Consider the following 24,386-nt stretch of genomic DNA (forward strand, 5'->3'; position numbering starts at 1 on the left):
TAGGGTGGTGGATGCAGGCCACCACCACAGTTGGTAACGCAGAACGGTTAAGACCAGCTCCTGTCCTAACAGTCCTGCTTGTGCAGCCCAGTGGCATTAACAGGCCTGCTGCTGCTGATGCGCCTGCTGTCCACAGGTGTGGCCCCTACGCACACGGTCAGCGTACTCAATGGCCCCTGTGTTGTTAACAGGGAGTTCCTGGGCTGGGTGGGCATGTGGACCCTGTGACGCTAACAGGGCTCACAGTCTCCAGATCCGAATGGCGTCTAACTCGGTTCAGGCTACTATTAGTTTCATAGCCACACAGCTCTGTATCCTCCACCAAACCTTCAAGTTGCCAACCTCTCCTTTTCCAACTGGGAGCACGGTGGACACTGACTGCTGAAGGTGATATATACCTTTCTCTTTCTTTTCTTATTAATTTTTGTTATATAGCGGTCACAGATTATATACCACTTTATCCAAATCTGCCAGTCCCACTGTAACAGATGTTGTTTCTTCAGCAAATGTTACAGTTGTTTAACCACCAAATCCACGGACCAAAATTTTTTTCCCCTTTCCAACACACCTGTTCCCCTTTCCAACAGCATCTGTCCTTTTTCAACTCATTTTGGGATATGACCAAAAGTGCAACTGTGCAGGGACACCGTACTCAGCGCCATCTCAGCACAGCAGCCATCCCTCGGTCCCTCCGATGTGGACAAGTAAAAGACCATTTCCTCCTATCCATGACAAAGTGTTGAGATTCACTCTGTGCAGCACTGGTGTTTAGTGGAAAAGTAGATCTAAGATTGCGTACCACATTCTGCAGATACTCCTGTATACGTGCGTCTATTTCTATGGCAGGAATTAGTTCGCCAAATTTTGTCTTGTACCGGGGATCTAACAGTGTGGCAACCCAGTATTCAGGATTACTTCAAATTCATACAATCCGAGGGTCATGTAGGTAGTGCAGCAAGAAGGCGCTCATGTGTCTTGTGCATCCAGGAGGACCAAGTCCTTGGTGTGTTGGTGGCAGAGAGGTGAGAATCGTGCATCCTTCCTCTGCCCTCTACCCACAACCTCGCACAACCGAAATGTGAGCAAGCTCTCACTCATCTGCTGAGTCTTCCATGCCCATCGCCAGTTCGTCCTCCATTTCTTCATGGGCTCCTGCACTTTCATCAACACTTTTTGCTGATACTATGCGCCCTTGTTAATCCCTCTCCCTCACCATGACTGCCGCATAGGTGCCGCTGACCATCTGGACCTCGTAGATCTTGTTATCCCTTCCGCATATGACTCCTCCTGTACTTCCTCCCCTTCCTCTTGTCCCAACACCTGACTCCGAATAATAATTACAGTGTGCTCCATCATGTAGATGACCAGAATTGTCACGCTGAGAATGACATTGCCAGTGCTAAACATCTTCGTCGACATTTCAAAACTGTGTAGCAGGGTGCATAGGTCCTTGATCTGACACCACTCCAGCAGCGTGATCTGCACCACCTCTGGATCAACTTATCCCAGGCTATATGTCTTACCGTATTTCAGCAGGGCTCTGCGGTGCTGCCACACACGCTGCAACATGTGCAGATTCCAATTCCTGCGTGTCGGAACATCGCATTTCCGGCGTTTAACTGCCAGACCCTAAGACTTCCGGAGTGATGAAAGTTGTTGAGCTGCTGTGTGCGCACGATGGAAGTGAGCACATAGCGAGCGTGCCCGCTGCACAAGGCCATGTAGGCCGTGATGGTGTTTTAAAAATTGCTGGAGAATTCGGATCAACACGTGAGCCATAAAAGGCACGTGTGTCACATTGCCCTGAGGATGGCCCGCAGCCAGGTTTGCATCATTGCCGCACACGGCTGTTAAGTCACCAACGGAGTCCGCTCCGTCAATTTGTACTCCGGTCGCCAGGTGACAACGTGTTCCTTTCATGAATAGTGCTGATGATGGGAGAGTAGTCGATGCCAGCGGCGCAGGTGGACGCAGGTTATGCTCACCCACTGGGCTGCATTACCTTGACAGATGCAGAATCTCTGGCTGAATGTAGCTGGTGGGTATCTCACAGATGAAATACCATCATTCAGCTACAACCAATGGGAAGACACCACACCCTTTTTTATGCCCATCCTGTCTGCAGACCACTGCCAGACATAGCTATGAACCTCTGGTTAATTTTACCCCTAGTTCAGTTTTATGATTTTGTGTGCTTGTTACCTGACTACTTTTCCTGCTTGCTGTTTATGTACCTTGTTGGCCGATACGCATTTCACCTCTGCTTGTTTTCTGATTAAGTCCTGGCCGTCCCATTCTGTTCCTGTTCCTCAATTAATGTTTTGACCCTGCCTGACTACTATTCTCTGTAATAGCGGTGTGACTCACATTTCCCATACATTTCAAAGTAAAACTTTGACCGCCTAATGGCATTGAGCTCTGCTGCCAGCATAGTAAGGAGGTGTGTGGTAGTCCTTGTGCGCAGTTGCAAGGAAGGGTGGCCTGACCACACAGGGTTTGCGCAAAGGTAGAGGACCCACACGAGGTTGAAGAGGCAGAAGCAGTGTATTAACTTCTACATACAGAACAAGGATTGAAACAACTCGTGGGGACGGCAAGACTTGTACAGCAGACCCTTCTCCATCTCTCACCATAGTTTGCCAGTGCCCAGTCAGTGACATGTAATGACCCTGTCTATGCTTACTGGTCCAAGTATCTGTGTTGAAATGCACCCTGTCGCACACAGATTTTCTCAAGGAAGTGGTGATGTTGTGTGCGACATGCCGGTGTAGCGCGGGCATGCTTTTCTTGGAGAAGCAGTGGTGATTGGGCATCTGGTACTGGGGCACAGCGACAGACATAAGGTCTGTAAAATCCTGTGTGTCCACTACGCGTAAAGGCAGCATTTCGGTAGCCAACAGCTTACAGAGGGATAGAGTCAACCACTTAGCTTTGTCATGGGTCGCAGTAAGTGGCCTTTTATTTGACCACATCTGAGGGACAGAGATCTGGCTGCTGTCTGTAGACGGTGTTGAGTAGGGTGTCCCTGGAAAAATGCAGGTTTGTGAGAAAAGTGCAGGCGGAGACATGATGTTGGCTTCATCTTGCCTTCAGATCTGTTCATCTTGTATCATTTTTAAAAAACACAGCAAGCAAGGGTTACTCCAAGCGGAGTCTCCCTTTTTTTCCAAAAATTGGGCCCCACACAGACACCTTATCAGTGGCAGCACTTGTGCCCTAGTTGCAAACAGGATGTTTTGATTTGCATCAAGCACATTCCAAATCCACAAGCATTTACTCTCCCCAGGATGACACAGGGGTAGTAAATTCCTTCTGGATCCATGACTTGTTCATTTTGATGAACGTCAGTCTGTCCACATTGTCACTGGACAGACGCGTGCGCTTATCTGTCAGCACACACCCAGCAGCACTGAAGACACGTTCAGAGACAACGCTGGCAGCTGGACACGACAAAATCTTCGAGGCGTAACTGGAGAGCTCTTGACATTTTTCTAGATTTGAAGCACAAAAGGAGCAAGGCTCCATTTGCAAAGTCATTGCATCGATGTTCATTTGGAGATACTCCTGTATCATCCTCTCCATCCGTTGACTATGTGTCAGACTTGTTGTCTCTGGTGGCCTTGCAAAGGAGGGTCTAAAAAAATTATGAAAAGATTCCATAAAATTGCTGTTACCAGCACCAGATACGGTCCTACTGGTACGGGTAGACTGTTGAAGATGACGAGGCCGTCCCATGTTTGTCAAGTTACAACTGGGAGAATCACTCCCTTCACCTGCACGGTTGTTTGGTGGAAAAGCCGAGCTAAGATCGAGTAACAGCTTCTGCTGATACTCCTGCATACGTGCGTCCCTTTCTATGGGTGGAATTATGTCACAAAATTTGGACTTGTCCCGGGGATCTAATAGTGTGGCAAGCCAGTAGTCATAATCACTTCTAATTTTGACAATACGAGGGTCATGTTGGAGGTAGTGCAACAAGAAGGCACTCATGTGTCTTGCGCAGCCATGCGCACCAAGTCCACGCTGTGTTTGTGGCATAGAGGTGCTAACCGTTCTTTCTTCCTCTGTCATCTCCCCCCAACCTCTTTCAACTGAAATTTGACCAAGGTCCCCCTCATCTGCTGAGTCTTCCATGTCCATGGACAGTTCGTCCTCCATATCTTCATGTCCTCCTGCACCTTCCTCAACATCTCACCTGCTACCATGCGCCCTTGTTGATCCCTGTCCCCCATGGTCCCATGCCTGCCGCGTTGGTGATGATGAACGTCTGGACCTTGGTGATGTTGTTGTGTCTTGCGCATATGAATCCTCCTGTAGTTCCTCCCCTTCCTGTTGTCCCACCCCCTGACTACGAATAGTGTTTAGCGTGTGCTCCAGCATGTAAATGACTGTAATCGTCATGCTGATAATGGCATTGTCAGCGCTAAACATATTCGTCGCCATGTCGAAACTGTGCAGAAGGGTGCATAGGTCCTTGATCTGAGATCACTCCATCAGGGTGATCTGCCCCACTTCTGCATCTCGTTGGCCCAGGCTATACATCATGACGTATTGCACCAGGGCTCGCCGGTGCTGCCACAGTCGCTGTAACATGTGGAGAGTTGAATTCCAGCGTGTCGCCACATCGCATTTCAGGCGATGAACCGGCAGGCCGAAAGACTTCTGGAGCGATGCAAGTCGCTCAGGTGCGGCGGTTGAACGGCGGAAGTGAGCACTGCAGACAGTTTCCGTGCCCTGGTCAGAAGGCCATCTAGGCCGGGATAGTGTGTTAAAAATTGCTGGACAACAAGGTTAAACACGTGAGCCATACAAGGCACGTGTGTCACCTTGCCCAGGCGAAGGGCCGCACCCAGGTTTGCAGCATTGTCGCACACGGCCTTACCAGGCTGCAGGTTGAGTGGAGACAACCATTTATCAAAATCAGTCTCCAGAGCTGCCCACAACTCAGTCGCTGTGTGACTCCTATTTCAAAGACATGTCAAGCTAAAGACCGCCTGATGCCGTTGCGCTCTGCTACCAGCATAGTAATGAGGGGTGCGTGATTCCTTCTGCGCAGTGAGAACGCTGGTGGCCTGACCAGGCAGGCTTGGGGCGGAGGTGGAGGACCCAGATGAGGTGGAGGATGCAGAAGCAGTGGCGGAACTTGGACAGACAGAGGATTGACACACAAGTCGTGGGGACGGCAAGACTTGTGCAGCAGACCCTTCACCATCTATCACCATAGTTACCCAGTGGCCAGTCAGCGACATGTAACGTCCCTGTCCATGCTTACTGGTCCAAGTATCGGTGGTGAAATGCACCCGTTCACACACAGAGTTTCTCAAGGAAGCGGTGATGTTGTGTGCGACATGCTGGTGTAGCGCGGGCACACCTTTCTTAGAGAAGTAGTGGCGACTAGGCATCTGGTACTGGGGCACAGCGACAGACATAAGGTCTCTAAAATCCTGTGTGTCCACTAGGCGGAAAGGCAGCATTTCTGTAGCCAACAGCTTACAGAGGGATAGAGTCAACCTCTTCGCTTTGTCATGGGTCGCAGGAAGTGGCCTTTTATTTGACCACATCTGAGGGACAGAGATCTGGCTGCTGTGTGTAGACGGTGTTGAGTCGGGTGTCCCTGGAAAAATGCAGCTTTGTGAGGAAAGTGCAGGCGGAGACATGATGTTGCCTTCATCCAAAGTTGGTGCTATCGATGTCTGAGAGAGCTGTACACACTCACTTGTTTCCCCTTCCAAACCAACTGACGACCTACCAAGCAAACTGCCTGTTGCGGTTACAGTGGTGGAAGTTGTGGGTGGAAAAACAGGTGTGACAGCTGTCCCCACAGTCCTAGAAGATGACGAGCGCGCGGATGCACTGGAAGGGGCAGGCGGTGGATGGTTCGCTCCGCTAGGCCGCATTGCAGCACGGTGAGCTTCCCATCGGGCCATATGATATTTATTCATGTGACGATTCATGGAAGAAGTTGTCAAACTGCTGAGGTTTTGACCTCTACTAAGAGAACCATGACAAATTTTACAGATCACATAATTTGGGCGATCTTTTTCTATGTCAAAAAAGGACCTGGCTAGGCAAGGCTTAGAGGCCATGCGACCTGTTGATCCACCCCGAATAATGCTCAGAGGCAGAGTGGTGGCTGAGGATGCAGTTGTAGACGTGCTACCAGTGCTCCGACTGTGTCCAGGAAGGCGCCAGGTTACTTCGACGTCGGTTGCATCCTCCTCCACCGCCTCTGTTGACCTCCTCGAGTGTCTGACTGTGGGTTGACAGTAGGTGTGATCTAGAACTTAATCATCAATTGTTGTGTTTGCACTCCCCTACCCCTCAGACCGAGTTTCTTCTTGCCCTGACCGAATATTTAAGTTGTCATCCCAATCGGGTATCTGCGTCTCATCTTCATCAGTATGTTCCTCATTGCCTATAACCACAGTTGTTGGAAAGGCAGCATTTTGGTAGCCAACAGTTTGCATATGATGAAAGTCAACCTCCAAGCCATTTCATGCCCTTCTAAAAGCATGTAAAACACAGCGAGGGGACTCCAACCACAGTCTCCCTCGTTGCCACTAACTGGGCCACACACACCCCACTTGACTGGCATCGGTTGAGCCCCCTTTTGAAAAAGAAAAAGATGCTTTGCATGAAGCACTCTCAAAAATACGCGTGCCTTTCCCGTCCCCTGGCTGACCCAGGGGAAGAAAAGTCCTCTGAGAGCCATGACTTGTTCATCTTGGTTCTTTTAGAGACACAGCGAGGGGACTCCAACCACAGTCTCCCTCGTTGCCACTAACTGGGCCACACACACCCCACTTGACTGGCATCGGTTGACCCCCCCTTTTGACAAAGAAAAAGATGCTTTGCATGAAGCACTCTCAAAAATACGCGTGCCTTTCCCGTCCCCTGGCTGACCCAGGGGAAGAAAAGTCCTCTGAGAGCCATGACTTGTTCATCTTGGTTCTTTTAGAGACACAGCGAGGGGACTCCAACCACAGTCTCCCTCGTTGCCACTAACTGGGCCACACACACCCCACTTGACTGGCATCGGTTGACCCCCCCTTTTGACAAAGAAAAAGATGCTTTGCATGAAGCACTCTCAAAAATACGCGTGCCTTTCCCGTCCCCTGGCTGACCCAGGGGAAGAAAAGTCCTCTGAGAGCCATGACTTGTTCATCTTGGTTCTTTTAGAGACACAGCGAGGGGACTCCAACCACAGTCTCCCTCGTTGCCACTAACTGGGCCACACACACCCCACTTGACTGGCATCGGTTGAGCCCCCTTTTGAAAAAGAAAAAGATGCTTTGCATGAAGCACTCTCAAAAATACGCGTGCCTTTCCCGTCCCCTGGCTGACCCAGGGGAAGAAAAGTCCTCTGAGAGCCATGACTTGTTCATCTTGGTTCTTTTAGAGACACAGCGAGGGGACTCCAACCACAGTCTCCCTCGTTGCCACTAACTGGGCCACACACACCCCACTTGACTGGCATCGGTTGACCCCCCCTTTTGACAAAGAAAAAGATGCTTTGCATGAAGCACTCTCAAAAATACGCGTGCCTTTCCCGTCCCCTGGCTGACCCAGGGGAAGAAAAGTCCTCTGAGAGCCATGACTTGTTCATCTTGGTTCTTTTAGAGACACAGCGAGGGGACTCCAACCACAGTCTCCCTCGTTGCCACTAACTGGGCCACACACACCCCACTTGACTGGCATCGGTTGACCCCCCCTTTTGACAAAGAAAAAGATGCTTTGCATGAAGCACTCTCAAAAATACGCGTGCCTTTCCCGTCCCCTGGCTGACCCAGGGGAAGAAAAGTCCTCTGAGAGCCATGACTTGTTCATCTTGGTTCTTTTAGAGACACAGCGAGGGGACTCCAACCACAGTCTCCCTCGTTGCCACTAACTGGGCCACACACACCCCACTTGACTGGCATCGGTTGAGCCCCCCTTTTGACAAAGAAAAAGATGCTTTGCATGAAGCACTCTCAAAAATACGCGTGCCTTTCGCCTCCCCTGGCTGACCCAGGGGAAGAAAAGTCCTCTGAGAGCCAGGTCCACATTGTCAGTGGACAGACACGTGTGCTTATCTGCCAGCAGACCCCCAGCAGCACTGAAGACAGGTTCCGAGAGAACGCTGGCTGCAGGACACGACAAGATCCTCAAGGCGTACGTGGCGAGCTCAGGCAATTTATCCAGATTGGAAGCCTAAAATGAGCAGGGCTCAAGTTGCACAATAATGGAATCGATGTTTCTTTGCATATACTCATATATCTGTGTGTCTCCCTCTTTTTCCTTGTCCAGCTGTTTTGTTTTCACATGAGTATATGTCCTTGTCACTTTCCCATGTGTTTGTGTTATGTTGTGAGTTGTTTGTCACCTTTTGGACACCTTTCAGGGTGTTTTCTAGGTGTTTTACTGTGTTTGTGATTGCCTGCCATTGTTTCCTATGGGCTCGAGTTCGGTTCGTCGAACGTTCGACGAGCCGAACTCGAGCCAGACCCCCCGTTCGGCGAACCGCCTCGAGCCGAACCGGGACCGGTTCGCTCATCTCTAGTTACGAGCGTCCGTAGCTGCTAGGAGCCGGGCTGCCTGCTCCCTGCACACGTAACCAAGGTAAACATTGGGTAACTAAGCGAAGCGCTTTGCTTGGTTACCCGATATTTACCTTGGTTACGAGCGTCCGCCGCTCTCAGGCGGGTGAGAGAGGGAGGGAGAGAGACTGATCATGCCAGGCTGGTTTCTGGGCATGCTCAGTAGAGCAAGCAGGCTCCTGTCTATCAGCATGCCAGTGTTCACATGCGTTTGCGTGCAGTATAGTCAGGATCCAGTGAAAAACAGTATTTGGACGCAGCTCAAAAACGCTACAAGTAGCGTTTTTGAAAAAAGTTAAAAAACTGCAACTCGCTGGATCCTCACTATGACGTATGCAAACGCATGTGAATGCATGTTGACGCGAGTCCATTGCAAATGCATTGAAATGAAAACGCATTTGCACTGGATCCATTTTTGCGTTAAAAAAAAGTTCATCACGCATGTTAAAAAAAACGTAGTGTGAAAGCAGCCTAAATGGGACTCGCACTACCAATAACAATGGTGGTCTATGCGCATTGAGCGCTCTATTGTAGATCATTCAGATCACATAGCTTGGTGGTCATTCAATAACCTGTTCCCACAGGCAGATCACGGTAATCGGTAAATCTGTACTGATCGGTGTTCATTTAGTGTCACTGGTCGGTTTCTGTAAATAGACCCTGAAGCTTAAAGGGAATCTATCACCTGGTTTTTGCCACCTAATGTGAGAGCAGCATAATATATGGGCAGAGACTCAGATTCCAGCAGTGTCTCACTTATTGGACTGCTTAGTGTAGTTTTTATAACATTAATGATAATCTACTGCTGATATCAGTGGAGGACTACTTGGCGTGCTGCCAAGTAGCCCAGCATATTAATGTGCTCTGTAAAACTGCTAAATCTGCAGTAGAGAAAACATTGATTTGATCAAAATGACAGCAAACAGCTCAGTAAGTGACACATCGCTGGAATCTGGCTCTCTGTCTCTACATTATGCTGCTTTCAGATGGGGGAGCAAAAACCTGGTGACAGATTCCCTTTTAAAGGGAACCTGTCACTAGTTTTATGGCCTATAAGCTGTGGCCACCACCAGTTGGCTCTTATATACAACATTCTAACATGCTGTATATAACAGCGCAGGCCGCTGTGAGAACATAAAAAACACTTTAGAATACTCACCTAAACCGGTCGCTGCGGTGCTGGTTGGCCCTATGGGCGGCGCTGTTCTCCGGGACCAGCGTCCCCTCTCTCGACCATCTTAATCCTCCGTCTTCTGAAGCCTGTGTGCATGACGCGTCCACGTCTTACACACTCGCTGGCACTGAGGTCCTGCACATCACGTGACTTCCGATATCGGCCGGTGAGTAAATGTTTACCGCCGATGCCATTATAATGGCGCTGTCACATATTGACAGCGCCATTTAAGGGGTTAAACGGCACGGGCGGTTAATGATTCTGCTCGTGCCTGGCAGGCATACATGTCAGCTGTGAAAATCAGCCGAGATGTGCGCCGATCGCTGCCAGCAGCAGACCGCGGGCAGTAACACTATGACCTCTAGGACGTAAGATTACTGTCCGCGGTTGTTAAGGGGTTAAACAGCCAATCAGTAAATGTTTTACCGATCGGCAGTCATTTAAGTCCTTATCTCACTGATGATTTTCTACAATCTGTTAAGCTGGCCACACATAATATAGATGTCCGTTGGCAAAATGATGCTTCAGCCAATCATTTGGCGGCTGACTATCTTGGACAACTCCTATACACGAGCGCTTTTTTGCCTGAGCGCTCCTTTGTCCTCTATGAAAGTAACAGACTCATCCCTTCCACAATCTATCTCTGGGAGAACAAATAGACATATTCGATCAACCTCTTCCCCGTCAATTGGTCAGCCTGCCCCGCCATATATATGCATCTGCTTAACTAGTCGATATCAGCTGACATTAGTCTGAGGCTTTTAGTCTGTAGCCTAAGGCTATGTGCACACATTGCTTCTTTGTGGTGACGACAGAGATGTACGTTTTTGGTCCCAAAAAACCCACTCTCTCGGCATGCATTTTTTGCCGTTTTTTTACTGCGTTTATTTACAGTGTTTTTGCCCACTGCGTTTTTTAACTCAAATCTATTGACTGGAAGGGCTCAAAAATGCAGAAAGAATTGACTTGCTGCATCTTGGTGGTCACCACAAAGACACAGCCAAAAAAAAAAATGCTTCAATGTTCGCACAGCAAAAATGAAATCTCATAGAATTTGCTGGGGAAGGAAATGCATGGAGTTTTGGGAACAAAACTGCACCCAAAAAAAACGCGACAAAAAATGCAGCGTGTGCACAAGGCCTAAGACTTTTAGTTCACAGAACAAATGGCTTGTTTAGTAATTCCCACAAAGTATATTCAAGCTGTAGAACATCTAAGTTGGCCAGCAATAATTGTCCAATACGTTTATACTTATGACGGACCTTTGAGACATCTAGCACCACCTCCGCTATCACCCCGACTGGTCGTAAACCATGTATGGCGAGGAGCACAACGGCTTCATACACTTGCATCTCCACCAAGTTCGGCAAATGAGCTCCTATTAAAGACAATTGGAGCTGACAAGCATTACCCGGCAGTCACTAATTGTAAGCTTAGTACACATTAAAAATCCCAGCTCCATCCCATTTTTACCAGTAACCGGCGGGGATGATAACAGCGATGGGTGGGGGTGACAGGTTTTGGACTGCCTCTTACCTGATATTTATCACTTGTACTAAAAATAATTAAGGATATGAAACTGGAGGTTGTATTTACAGATGATTAAAAGAAATAACCCCAAAACCTTAAATGGAAGGTTTTTTTAATTAGAAATTCAACTTTTCATTTTTTGTTCTAAATATATTTTGTCGTCTTATTGGCAGAGGCAGTATTAAAGAGACGGGTAGTGTCACGCTTGTCCCTGCTCCTTCTTCCTTCACAATGACCTTTAGATGCTTCAATACAAAAGATGGGCTATATTGCTGCTTATTATACAAGTGAATTTACTGAAAGAAAAGGTAGTCAATCTAGAATAGCCCAAGTGGTCGTCAGTGTGACCATTAAACGAGTGCGAAATTGTATCTTCAATACAGATTGTGAATCGTACCATTCCCCCCCTATAGATAAAGAGCAAATCTGTTCTAAACAGTAGGTTGTTCTCTGCTGACCAATTCCCCTTTTAATGTTTGTAGCCATACACTGCCCATATCTACCGTATTTTTCGGACTATAAGACACACCGGACTATAAGACGCACCCTGGTTTTAGAGGAGGAAAATAGGAAAATAAAACTTTAAGCAAAAAAATGTGGTCATGACACACTGTAATGGGGCGAGGATCTGCGGCTGACACTGTTATGGGGGTAATGTCCCCAAATTCTCTACTAAGGTACCCCATCCTGGTAATGATCCTCCTGCCTTGTATATGATCCTGCTATAAACCCCCATCCTGCTCATATACCAGCATCCTGCTCATATTCCCCCATCCTGCTTATATAACAGCATCCTGCTTATATACCAGCATCCTGCTCATATTCCCCCATCCTGTTCATATACCCCCATGCCATCCTGCTCATATTCCCCCATCCATCCTGCTCATATACTCCCATCCTGTTCATATACTCCCATCCTGTTCATATACCCCCCATCCATCCTGCTCATATACCCTCATCCTGTTCATATACCCCCATCCATCCTGTTCATATACTCCCATCCTGTTCATATACCCCCCATCCATCCTGCTCATATACCCCCATCCTGTTCATATACCCCCATCCATCCTGCTCATATACTCCCATCCTGTTCATATATCCCCCATCCATCCTGCTCATATACTTCCATCCTGTTCATATACCCCCATCCTGTTCATATACCCCCATCCTGTTCATATACCCCCATCCTGTTCATATACCCCCATCCTGTTCATATACCCCCCCATCCTGTTCATATACCCCCCCATCCATCCTGTTCATATACCCCCCCATCCATCCTGTTCATATACCCCCCCATCCATCCTGTTCATATACCCCCCCATCCATCCTGTTCATATACCCCCATCCTGTTCATATACTCCCATCCTGCTCATATACTCCCATCCATCCTGCTCATATACTGCCATCCTGTTCATATACCCCATCCTGTTCATATACCCCCCCATCCATCCTGCTCATATACTGCCATCCTGTTAATATACCCCCCATCCTGCTATATGCCCCCATCGTGCTCATATACCATCCTGGTATATGGCCTGTATCCTATAGCACAGAGAAAAACAAACAAACATTTATACTCACCTTTTCCTCACTCCCAGCAGCCGATCATCTTCCTCTCTGCAGTGTGCAGCACTCGATGTCTTCCTGTCTGTGCCGATCAGCTGACCGGCACAGATCAGCTGCCCGGCACAGACAGGAAGACATCGCGTGCTGCAGTGGGACGGCTCCACACACGGGGACGGGTGAGTACACTGATTCACTGCACCCCGCGCTGATGATGACCGCGTGGGGAGCAGTGAATACAGCCGCACATGATCACTCCAGGCTGTAATTGCCAGGGGTGATCATGCGGACCAGCTCTTTACTATGCGCGCGTCCCCGCTCGTCCTCCCGCCCACCTGTCAGCGCCGACTTCAGCGCTGAGGGATGATGGGCGGGGGATGGGCGTGCATATGTAATGAGCGGGTCCACGTGGTCACAGCAGGCTGCTACAGCCTGCTCGTGCCCCCGATGACCCGCTCCACCGCAGCACCTCTTTCCCCGCAGCCACAGTCAGACCATAAGACGCACCCCCAACTTTCCCCCAACATTTGGGGGGGAAAAAGTGCGTCTTATGGTCCGAAAAATACGGTATAAACTGTCTGCATTCTGGAGCAATTGTATGAGCCATTCATCTGTTTCATGTTTCCATTATAACCTTTTGTCTCCTCAGAAACTCACAGCATACCTTGATCTCAGCCTGAACAAATGCTATGTTATCCCTCTGAACACATCAGTAGTTATGCCGCCTAAGAATTTCTTGGAACTCCTGATCAACATTAAGGTATTTATAGATACAAATAAAAATGCAAAATCAGCTATTAATGGCTCTGTGCACATTACCCATACCACATTCATCAAACGTATCCATAGAGCTACATTCACACTACACTGGCCTAAGGAACGTACTGTTAGCCACTGGGGTGATGTGCCGCTCGCTTACTGTTAATTAACTAGTCTGGTCCGAAAGCAGGGAGACAGAAGCAGGCGATAATTGGTTTTGGTGCTCGCGTGATGTCATGTGAGCACTGGAAACGCAGCACCGCTGGAATGGTGCCATGCGGGAGGGGAGTATAGGCTTTGTTTTACCTTCTGGGTAACATGAGGAGTCGGAAGAGGTTATCCTAGTAGTGGACAACTCCTTTAAGTCTCCGGTTAACCTTCTTAATTGATAGCTAAATATTCCGAGATCCTTTGACCATTCCTCATAGGACATGGTTTGCAGTGCGCTCAGTATCCTGGTAGCTATTCTCGGAACTTGCTCCAGCTTTTTCAGTGGTTTTTTTTTGTTTTTTTATTTTACAAAAAATTGATGCACTGTATTCCAGATGAGTTTTTAACTCAATAGGAGCAGAGGTGGATAATTACTACATGTACTTTAGACTCAGTGCTTCTCTTAAAACATCCCAGAACTGTGTTTGACCTTTTTGCTGCTGCATCACACTATTGACTCATGTGTAGTCTGTGATCTATTAGTATACCAGTCTTTTTCGCACATGCTGTTGCTTAGTTCTGTTCCTCCCATTATGTAGATATTTTCGTTTTTCTTGCCCAGATGTAGAATTTTGCATTTCTCATTACCCATTGTTCCAGCTAATCTTGATCCTTCTGAATCCTTCCTCTGTCTTCTCTAGAAGAGTTATCTAGTGTTATCCCTCCTAACTTTGCATCGTCTGCAAATTTGATTAATTTACCTACATTTCCTTTATCTAGGTCATTTATAAAAAAGTTGAACAATACTGGGGCCACTGTACCCCAGTGTACCCCACTTGAAACACTCTTCCAATTGCATGTGCAACCATTTATTACCACTTTTTGAGGACAATCACTGAGCCTGTTATGAATCCACGTAACCGTAGCCTTGTCAATCCTATACTTGGTCATTTGTTTTCAATAAGGATAGTATGAAATACTTTATTAAATGCTTTGCTGAAGTTGAAATGTACTATATCTACAGCATTTCCCTGATCCACTCAGTCACTGATTCTATAATAGAAAGAAATTAGATTAGACTGGCATGACTTGTTTGCTCCAAAGCCATGCTGGCTCTCGTTAATTACCGAATTTTTATCGAAGTACTTATTTACATGCCGTTTAATAATTTTTTCAAAGATCTTTCCTAGTATAAAGGTAAGGCTCACTGGCCTGTAATTTCCTTGCTCCATCTTACTTTTTTTTTTTTTTGAAGATTGGGACATTTGCCTTTCCCCAATCTTTCTCCTATTCTCCAGGAATTTTCAAAGATTGCGGTCATGCAATTTGCTCTTTCAGTACCCTAGGATGTAATTCATCTGGGCAAGAATTTTAAATCCACTTAAATTTAGCTACCTGTTCCCTCAACATCTGTTTGATAGATGGTGTTGATTCTTTTATTCCTTTGATAGTATAGTGAAGATAAGTTGATGTTACATTTGCTTTCTTAGAGAACACAGATGTAAAATAGGAATCTATAAGTCTGGCATGTTTTTGAATTTTGACATCACCCCCCGTGTTCTATGTTCATACACATTCACAGTGTGCAATCTGACAAACAGCATAAGCCTTCTTCTGTCTTCCAAATAAGCAGACTGTTTTCTGTAGTGTAACTTGTTTATTGGTCAGCAGTGCACGTGATGCGCATGAGTATATGGTAAAACTATAAATAACACAGATAAGTACTGAGCACATGGTCACACAGCTATGACAATTTCCGTTAATAAAGTGTACTACAAAATGGAGACTGTAAATGAGAACACATGAATTCCTAACAGACACAATCTCCCTGTGTAATGGCTGCTATGCAGCTTAATAACAGTTCTGAACATTATGATGTCACAATTAGAAGTACAGTGAAGGAAATTATTTGATCCCTTGCAGATTTTGTAAGTTTGCCCGCTGACAGACATGAACAGTCTATAATTTTAAGGGTAGGTTAATTTTAACGGGGAGAGAATATCCAAAATAAAAGCCAGAAAATCACATTGTATAAATTTATTTAAGTTTTCCAGCGGGATCAAATATTTACTTCCCTCTGCAAAATGCAAAGACTTAATACTTTGTGGCAAAATTCTTGTTGGCAAGCACAGCAGTCAGGCTTTTTTTTGTAGTTGATGATGAAGTTTGCGCACATGTCTGGAGGAATTTTAGTCTACTCCTCTTTGCAGATCATCTCTAAATCATTAAGCTTTTGAGGCTGACGCTTGGCAACTCTGAGCTTCAGCTCCCTCCACAAGTTTTCTATTTCTGTTAAGGTCTGGAGACTGGCTAGGCCATTCCATGACCTTAATGTGCTTCTTTTTGAGCCACTCCTTTGTTGTCTTGGCTGTATGTTTTGGGTCATTGTCGTGCTGGAAGACCCAGCCACAACCCATTTTTAATGTCCTGGCAGAGGGAAGGAGGTTGTCACTCAGGATTTTACGGTACTTGGCTCTATTCACTGTTCATTGATGTGGTGAAGTAGTCATGTGCCCTTAGCAGAGAAACACCCCCAAAACATAATGTTTCCACCTCCATGCTTGACAGTAGGGACGGTGTTCTTTGGGTCATAGGCAGCATTTCTCTTCCTCCAAACACTGCGAGTTGAGTTAATGTCAAAGAGCTCACTTTTTGTCTCATCTGAAGGCTGCACTTTCTCCCAATTACTATCAAAATCATCCAGGTGTTTATTGGCAAACTTCAGATGGGCCTGCACATGTGCCTCCTTAAGAAAGTGGGACTTTGTGGGCGCTACAGCATTTTAAGCCGTTACGGCGTAATGTGTTACCAATGGTTTTCTTGGGGACCGTGGTCCCAGCTGCCTTGAGATCATTAACAAGTTCCCCCGTGTAGTTTTAGGATGGTCTCTCACCTTCCTCATGATCCTGGATACCCCACGAGGTAAGATTTCCATGGTGCCCTAGATCGATGTTGATTGACACTCATTTTGTATTTCTTCCCTTTTTTTATTATTGCACCAACAGTTGTCTCCTTTTAACCCAGCGTCTTACTTATGGTTTTGTAGCCCATTCCAGCCTTGTGCAGGTCTATGATCTTGTCCCTGACATCCTTATAAAGCTCTTTGGTCTTGCCCATCTTGTAGAGGTTAGAGTCTGACTAATTGAATCTGTGGACAGAAGTCTTTTATACAGGTGACAATTTAAGACACTGTCTTTAATGCAAGTAATGAGTTGATTAGGAGCATCTTAACTGGTCTCTGTAGGAGCCAGATCTCTTAATGGTTAGTAGAGGATCAAATACTTAATTTATTTGCATTTTGCAAAGAGAAATAATATAATTCATACAATTGTGATTTTCTGGATTTTATTTTGCATATTCTGTCTCACTGTTAAAATTAGCCTACCCTTAAAAGTTATAGCCTATTCATGTCTTTGTCAGTGGGCAAACTTACAAAATCAGCAAGGGATCACATAATTTCCTTCACTGTAAATCTCACCAGATATACTTTAACCAGGATAATGGAGTTTCAATTAAGACCAATGCAGGAGGACACAACACACATGTTCCCTGAGAGGAATACTGCCCTAAATTGGTGGTCACTACCCAAAATGCCTAGGTATCTCCCATAATGCATTAGGACAATCTTACAAAGAATATTTAAACACTGCAGATAACAACCACTAGATGGTGCTCGAACAACATTTAACATCACTAAAAGGCTATTAGCAATTATGTGTGGCAATTATGAACTTTAAATCTGCTTTTAAACCTGAATGTGCAGAACACTCCCCGCTTGGCGTCAACTGTTGCCACTGAAACTCTTTTGGCAAAAACAACAAAACAAGTTGTGCTATTGGCCTGAGAAATAGTTTATTCTTACCAAGCTTACACAGTTTGACTTTGCATATGTTCCCATCTTTGCTTGGGAACGTCTTGGTGACTAGGGCTAGTGGCCACTAATTTCGGGTGACTGGCTGTATTTCATGAGTACATCATCAGCAGGTCTGATGTTTGGTTTGTTGTCCTCCCACTTCATACTAGTTTGTAAGGTAAAGAGGTACTGCTTTTTCCATGTGTCCCAGAAAACATTGGAGGTTATTTGTACTTGCCTCCATTGTCATCTGTAGAGGTCTTTGTCAATGACTTCTCAAAGTGGAACACTAGTTTTCTGAGTGAGTAAAATGGCATGAGTCAGAATTGCCAGATCTCCAGAATTACTAGAAAGTGTAGTCAACGGCCTGGCATTCATGATGGCTGAAACTTCTGCCAAGAATTCTGTCAGACTTTCGCGTGTTGTCTGGTACCCACTTGCAAGAAGTTAGTCTTAGATTCTTAGTATCCCTATCATTCTCTCCCAAGCACCTCCCATATGAGAAGAGTGGTAAATTGAAAGCCCACGTGCACCCTTATTAAGTTAAGTATCGTTCTACATTGGTGATTTCTAAGTTGGAAGGAATTTGAAGTTCTTTCGCTGCCCCAATGAAATTTTTTCCTGTGTCAGAGCGAATGTGCTTCACTAGGCCTCTGATGGCAATGAACGTCTAAGTGCGTTTTATGAAACTTGAAGTGTCCATAGATACAATTATTTTGATGTGAACAGCTTTGATGGACAAATATGTGAAAATCACTGCCCAGCACTTCGCGTTGGCATGGATTCCTCAAGTGTGCCGTGTAGCTAGAGACCAAGGACGGAATACATGTAGACCAACATTGGTGAAGGGAGGATCTGTACCAAGTCTGTCAGATGGGAAATGTCGACTTGTAAGACAGGACTATGAATTAAACAAGCCATTGTATGAACAAGCCTCTTCCAGGTTGAAAACCTGCAGAAACAATGTGACTTCAGGTGGTGGTCTGAAATCACCGTTAGGAGATTGGATACCTGAGGGCGGATTTCCTCATCAGCATCTGGACCTACCAGTTCAAATGTGTTGGATCCAATAGTGTGCGATGTTGAATGGTATAAGAACGCAGGACCTGTAAACCACGTTGTCCTTAACAGAACTCAGGGCTACGGATCTAGTTGCGTGGTCTGCAGGATTATGGTGTGTAGATACGTAGTGCCACTGTTTAGGACAAGTGGATGTCCTGATCCTTAGCATCCGATTGATAACTTAGACATAAAAGCATCAAATTTAGTTGCAGATGTACCCTAGTACTACCTTGCCGTCCGTGTAGAACTCTACAGCCTTGATTTCTAGGTTCATTTCTGTCGAGATAAGTTCAGCCTACTCAACTGCAAGCACAGCAGCCAGAGTTCCATTCTGGGCATTGTGTGTTCGCAGAGTGGCTCCCAGTTGTCCTGCTCATAAAGTATGCTACCGCTGCAATTGCGTTTTTCTCTTGATGGCATGGGAGCATATGATCTTATTTCTGTGAAGGCTGGTCAAAGCTTTGAGAGACTTCCTCCAATCTGCCCACAGGTCTCTTTTCTCCATTGGAAGCGGATCATCCCAATCGGGTGTATTTAACATCATTTTACCTTAAATGGTAACAGGAGCTACGAATCCCAGAGGATCATACAAGCTGTTTATAACACAACACCTCTACATGTAAAGGGCCTTTCTTCTTTGCTAATTTGGAATGTGAATGCATTTGACTTGCTTGTGCCAGGATCGGGTTACTCAGAACCGGGCCGGACTAGTCCGGAGATGTCATCTGTGGCGGTGCTCGGCTCTGTGACCCTGGCGGAGTCCTTTAATAAAAGAAGGGGGTGGTTGGCTATTTACAGTGGGATAAAAGTTGTGACGTCACCTGTGATTTTTGCAGCTATGAGGCTGCGACTGCTAGACTGGACCCCCGGGGATGGTGTTATGGCAACTGAGGTATTTCTGCTTCCCACAGGTGGAGCGGTTAACCCAGAGGCAACCGTTAGGAGAGTCAATGGTAGGAATCAAGTAAACTTCAGCAGGAGGATGTCTGGGAGTTGTAGTACTTCTAGCGGTATTCTTCAGGACTGACAGGGCGTGGGAAGAAGTAGACGACACAAGGGCTGCAGTTCAAGATGTCTTTACTCACATATTGTTCCTTGCCCGCAGGGTGCCGTTCTCCACCATGATGGGCTTCAGGCGATCCCAAACTCCTCAGTTCCTAGTGCCAGTTGTGTGACCTGGTGGGCTCTTCCTCCATGCACCTGTTTGTAATTGGTGGGTCCCTGTGGCCTGAAGTGTTCTGGGGTCCAATCTTGGTCTCACTGTCCTGGCCTGTACGGCAGGCAGCTTGAACCTCTCAATGGGTTGGACCTCTGTCCCAGTTCCCAGGTTATAGGTCTGCTGCTGTGCCCCGGACACTTTGGTAGGCCAAGAAATGTAAAATCTTCTCTCCCGGTAGATTTATTAGGCGAGTTTAAAGCGTCCTCTAATCTAGGGCTCTACACCCAGTCTGTGCTCTGTCCTGTGAGTACTGACACCGTACTCTCCTAGCGACCGTACTCCTTTTATCCACCAAAGTCACTAAGTGAGCTCCTCCCTTGACCGAAGTCCCTTCCTCACTGACTCAACTCCTGACTCACTCTGTCAACGGTCAACTGTCACTTGCCCACTAAGCTCCACCCCCTAGATATTTCTAGATACAGTGCACGGGGATTAAGTACCATAACCAGGTTACTGGTCGCAATGCATTAATAGGACCTGCCCCAGCCGTGATCTAATGTGTGAGCTAATTTGTTCTGTGTTAGGATGTGGTGTTGTGTGGAACAAACACTGATCAGCCAGTAATCCTAAAATCAGGTGCCGTACCTGTGGCGACTGAAGCCTCAGGGGCGCCACACATTCACCTTTAAATCCCAGAGCAAACCAAGACTCCGCTGCATGGGAAGGGAGTCAGTGCTTAGGTCCAAGACCTTTTAGATCACTTGAATAGTCTTGAGAGGGAAAAGCTTCCATTAATTCTTGGCTGTTGGAAGCAATTTTGTGCAACGTCAAATTAGACAGAACAAGCATTTCTTGAGCTCTGTTAAGGAAACTGGTTTGCACCTTCGTTCGTGGGTGTGGATTTTAGGCAGTCATCCACATAGATCCATTGTGGAAAAAGATTTCTAACGTCCAGCCCATACTTAGTTTCACCCTGTAGCTGAATGTCTGAGACCATAGATGGCAACTTCTTGGGAAGGACTGTACTTGAAGATGTGCACTCTCATTCTATACTCTGCAATGTTTTTGTCGGGGTCGTCGCAGTACCAGACGAACCTCAAGTTGTTTCTGTGTTCCTCTTTGACAAGAAAGCAGTGAAACATCTGTTTGTCTGCCATACATGCCACCCCATCTCTGTGAAAGCAGAGAAGTACTTGAAGGACTTCCAGAAGTCTTGTTGAGGTCTGGGCCTGACAGTAGGATATCCTTTAATGAAACACCTTCTCATCTTGTACATATGAACACATGAATTCCTAACAGACACAATCTCCCTGTGTAATGGCTGCTATGCAGCTTACTAACCGTTCTGAACATTATGATGTCACAAACGGAAGTAAATCCCTTACCAGATCTGCTTTACCAAGGATAATGGAGTTCAAGTAAGAAAAATGCAGGACACAAATACACACATTCCCTATGATGAATAGTTTCCTGAAATGATGACTACTACCCAGAATGCCTAGGTATCTCCCATAGTGCATTAGGACCATCTTACAAAGAAAATAATAAACACTACAGATAATCGACACTAGATGGTGCTCTAACTACATTTAAATATCACTACAAGGCTATTAGCAATTATGTGTGGCAATTATGAACTTTACATCTGCTTTTAAACCTGAATGCATAAGCAAGGATGGTTAACCTTAGGGAGATCAACATCCAACACCGCGGAGACACCATCACGTGTTTCTCAACGCAGTGATTCTAGAGCAATGCCCCCTGGGAAATATTCAAAACAAGAAGACCTATTCCACACTGATGAAGGGCAAATACCCCAAAAGAGCTGTCTGTGGATGGATACCATGTTTGGCATAGGTGGTCTCCTTGACTGGAGACTGCCCTTCCCGTGGTTGTTCCTTCCCGGTGAAAGACTTGGCTAGTTTCCTGCCAGCGTTGAGAAACGTGATGGTGCAGGCTTTCTTGTTTTAAACCTGAATGGGCAGAACACCCCAAAATTGTTATTGTTTTTGGTCTCCCTTGAAAGCCTCACTTCATTACTGGCTTCAGCTCTTCTAATGTTTGCCCTACAGACAGCATTATCACTATTCCCAGCCACCTCTACTTCCTCAACCATTTCTTCCCTTGAGTTGGGAAACACTGATGCAGAGTGTCGGGGACCAAAAGTTTTAAGTTTGCATATTCTACCTGTGTGAAGAGTCCGCTTGTCCACATTAGTTTATTTTTCACTTCAGCATATACTTTTGTTCTGAGATCCTCAACCAGTCTAATAGTAATGTATCATTGTAGAAGGCGATTTTTATCAGTAAACCTGGGATTAGCGTGGATTCAATCTGCATTGCAGGACTGTTTCGTTCAGCGTTGCTGCAGAGTTGATAACTGAGTAAACTATAAAATTGTAGCTAGCATACCGGATAATCCCTCCGGCCAGTGTTGTTGCTCTCTAGTACCATGGATCAGAATGCTCCAAGGTTTAATCACTAATGAATAATTTATGACACTCCTCATTGTATTTGTGCACATTTCACTTAAATCATTTTCTGTAGGACACGTTTGCTTTAACTCTTGGCATAACTAGTGAAGAGTTTAGTAACCTTCAGCACGCCAGCTGTTGGGAAACTACCGCTCCCAGCATTCCTTGACAGCCACAGGGACGTGTTAAGAGTTGCAGCTTCACACCTGGAGTGCCGCAGGTTGCTGATCCATGATTCCGGGCTACTTGTGCCATGCACATCACTTTGTAAACAAATTGAAATTAAATTTAAACCTTTGCTAAATTTCTGAATTTTTTTTTTTTGCACTCTAGAAAAAAAAATAAACCTCTCAAGACCTATTTTGAGATGTAACAAATTTATCACCACTTGTGTGGCTTTTAAGTTTGACTGACATATCGGAATTGTTGCCTAATAAATTAGAGTAATGCCAGGATAATGATGGCTTCAGTCACCAGTCTGTGTATGTCGGCGGCTGGAGGGAATATTGATCTGCTTTGTCCACTTTCAGACAGCAAATTGTGGTGTTCTCTGAGAAAAGCTGCTGGCAGAGATCTCTGGTGGCGACTTTCTCAAAGAGAATACAGGAGCGCTTGTCTGAATGAGTGCTCCTGTGTATAGAAGAGTTGGCAGAGATTGCTATTGGCTAAACCATTCTTTTGCCTACTTCTACTAACCCCTTTATGACCAAGAACATGCCTATACACCGTGGCTGTGTATGTCCCTTTAACGCGGGCTCATGTGGCAAGCCTGCATTATTCCCCACACATATCTGCTGATCTGATCAGCAAACATGTGCAGGTAACAGGCGCGGGTGGATCGGAGATCCACTTGTGCCTGTTACCTGCACATGTTTGCTGATCAGATCTGATCTCCGATCCACCTGCGCCTGTTAACCCCTTAAATCACGCAAACGCACTCCAGCGGGGATTGCACTCTTCCCCTCACAGGGCGCCAATGGGTTGCTATGGGATTGTGGGGTCACACGATGACTCCTGTTGCTGCCATAACATGTGAATGCTGGCAGAGCATTGGCACCAACAGGAGGACAGCATTTCTCCTGATCACAGCAATGCTGAAGCATCGCTCTGATCAGGAGACCTGATCGGCATGTGCAGTCATAAAGTCACCTCGGGAGGCTAGTAAATAATGTAAAAAAATAAAACAAAGTTCAAATAACCCCCCCCCCCACCCCTTTTGGCCCCATTAAAAATAAAGCCATAGTAATAAAAAAAAAATACACTTTTGGTATTGCCGTGTTTAGAAATGCCTGATCTATGAAAATATAAAATAAATTAATCTGTAAACAGTGTAGCGAGGGGAAAAAAAAAATCAAACTGCCCTAAGTTTTGTTGTTTGTTTTTTGTTTTTTTTTTGTTTTTTTTGGTCCTCGCAACATTGCATTAAAATTCAATAACATACTATCAAGATGTCGCTTCTATCAAAAAATAGTACAGTTTAAAACCTGAGCTCAAGGCACACAAAAAAGCCATCACTGAGCCCCAGATCCCGAAAAATGAGAATACGATGTGTCTCGGAAAATGACGACAAATGCAATTTTATTTATTTATTTTTTTGTTAAATTTCAAAAAAAATGTTTTCACCACTTAGATACTAAACATACATAGTTATTTTTATCTATGAACTCATACTAACCTGGGAAATAATAGCGCCAGGTCAGTTTTACCAAATTGTGATCATGTTAAATAAAAATTCCCCAAAACAGTCGTACAATGGCATTTTTTTTTTGCAATTTCTCCACACTTGGAATTTTTCCTCCCGTTTTTCAGTACAATTAAGGACAGAATGAATGGTGTCGTTCAAAAGTACAACTCATCCCACAAAAAACAAGCCTTCATATGGCTATATTGAGGGAGAATAAAAAAAAGTTATGGCTTTTGGAAGAAGCGGATGAAAAAATTGAAAAACTCCCAGGGGAGAAGGTGTTAAACATATCCAAGCACCCTAAATGCGAAAGTTCACATGGGGTACATTCTGGTTACATAATGAGGTGTGTGTATATATATATATATAATATATATATATATATATATATATATATATATAT

The 24,386-nt window shown here is 45.7% G+C and overlaps 1 protein-coding gene across 1 annotated transcript in view; it reads left to right on the plus strand.

Moving 5' to 3' along the window:
* The window catches only part of ITM2B (integral membrane protein 2B), a 100,513-nt gene that overhangs the window by 72,251 nt on the left and 3,876 nt on the right, over window positions 1–24,386 (plus strand). Inside the window, exon 4 of the mRNA XM_075336893.1 lies at window positions 13,493–13,603. Coding sequence (XP_075193008.1) covers window positions 13,493–13,603 — 111 coding nt within the window. The remainder of the gene's footprint in view (window positions 1–13,492; window positions 13,604–24,386) is intronic.

The sequence above is a fragment of the Anomaloglossus baeobatrachus genome, chromosome 2, assembly GCF_048569485.1.
Source record: "Anomaloglossus baeobatrachus isolate aAnoBae1 chromosome 2, aAnoBae1.hap1, whole genome shotgun sequence".
Taxonomy (NCBI): Eukaryota; Metazoa; Chordata; class Amphibia; order Anura; family Aromobatidae; genus Anomaloglossus; species Anomaloglossus baeobatrachus.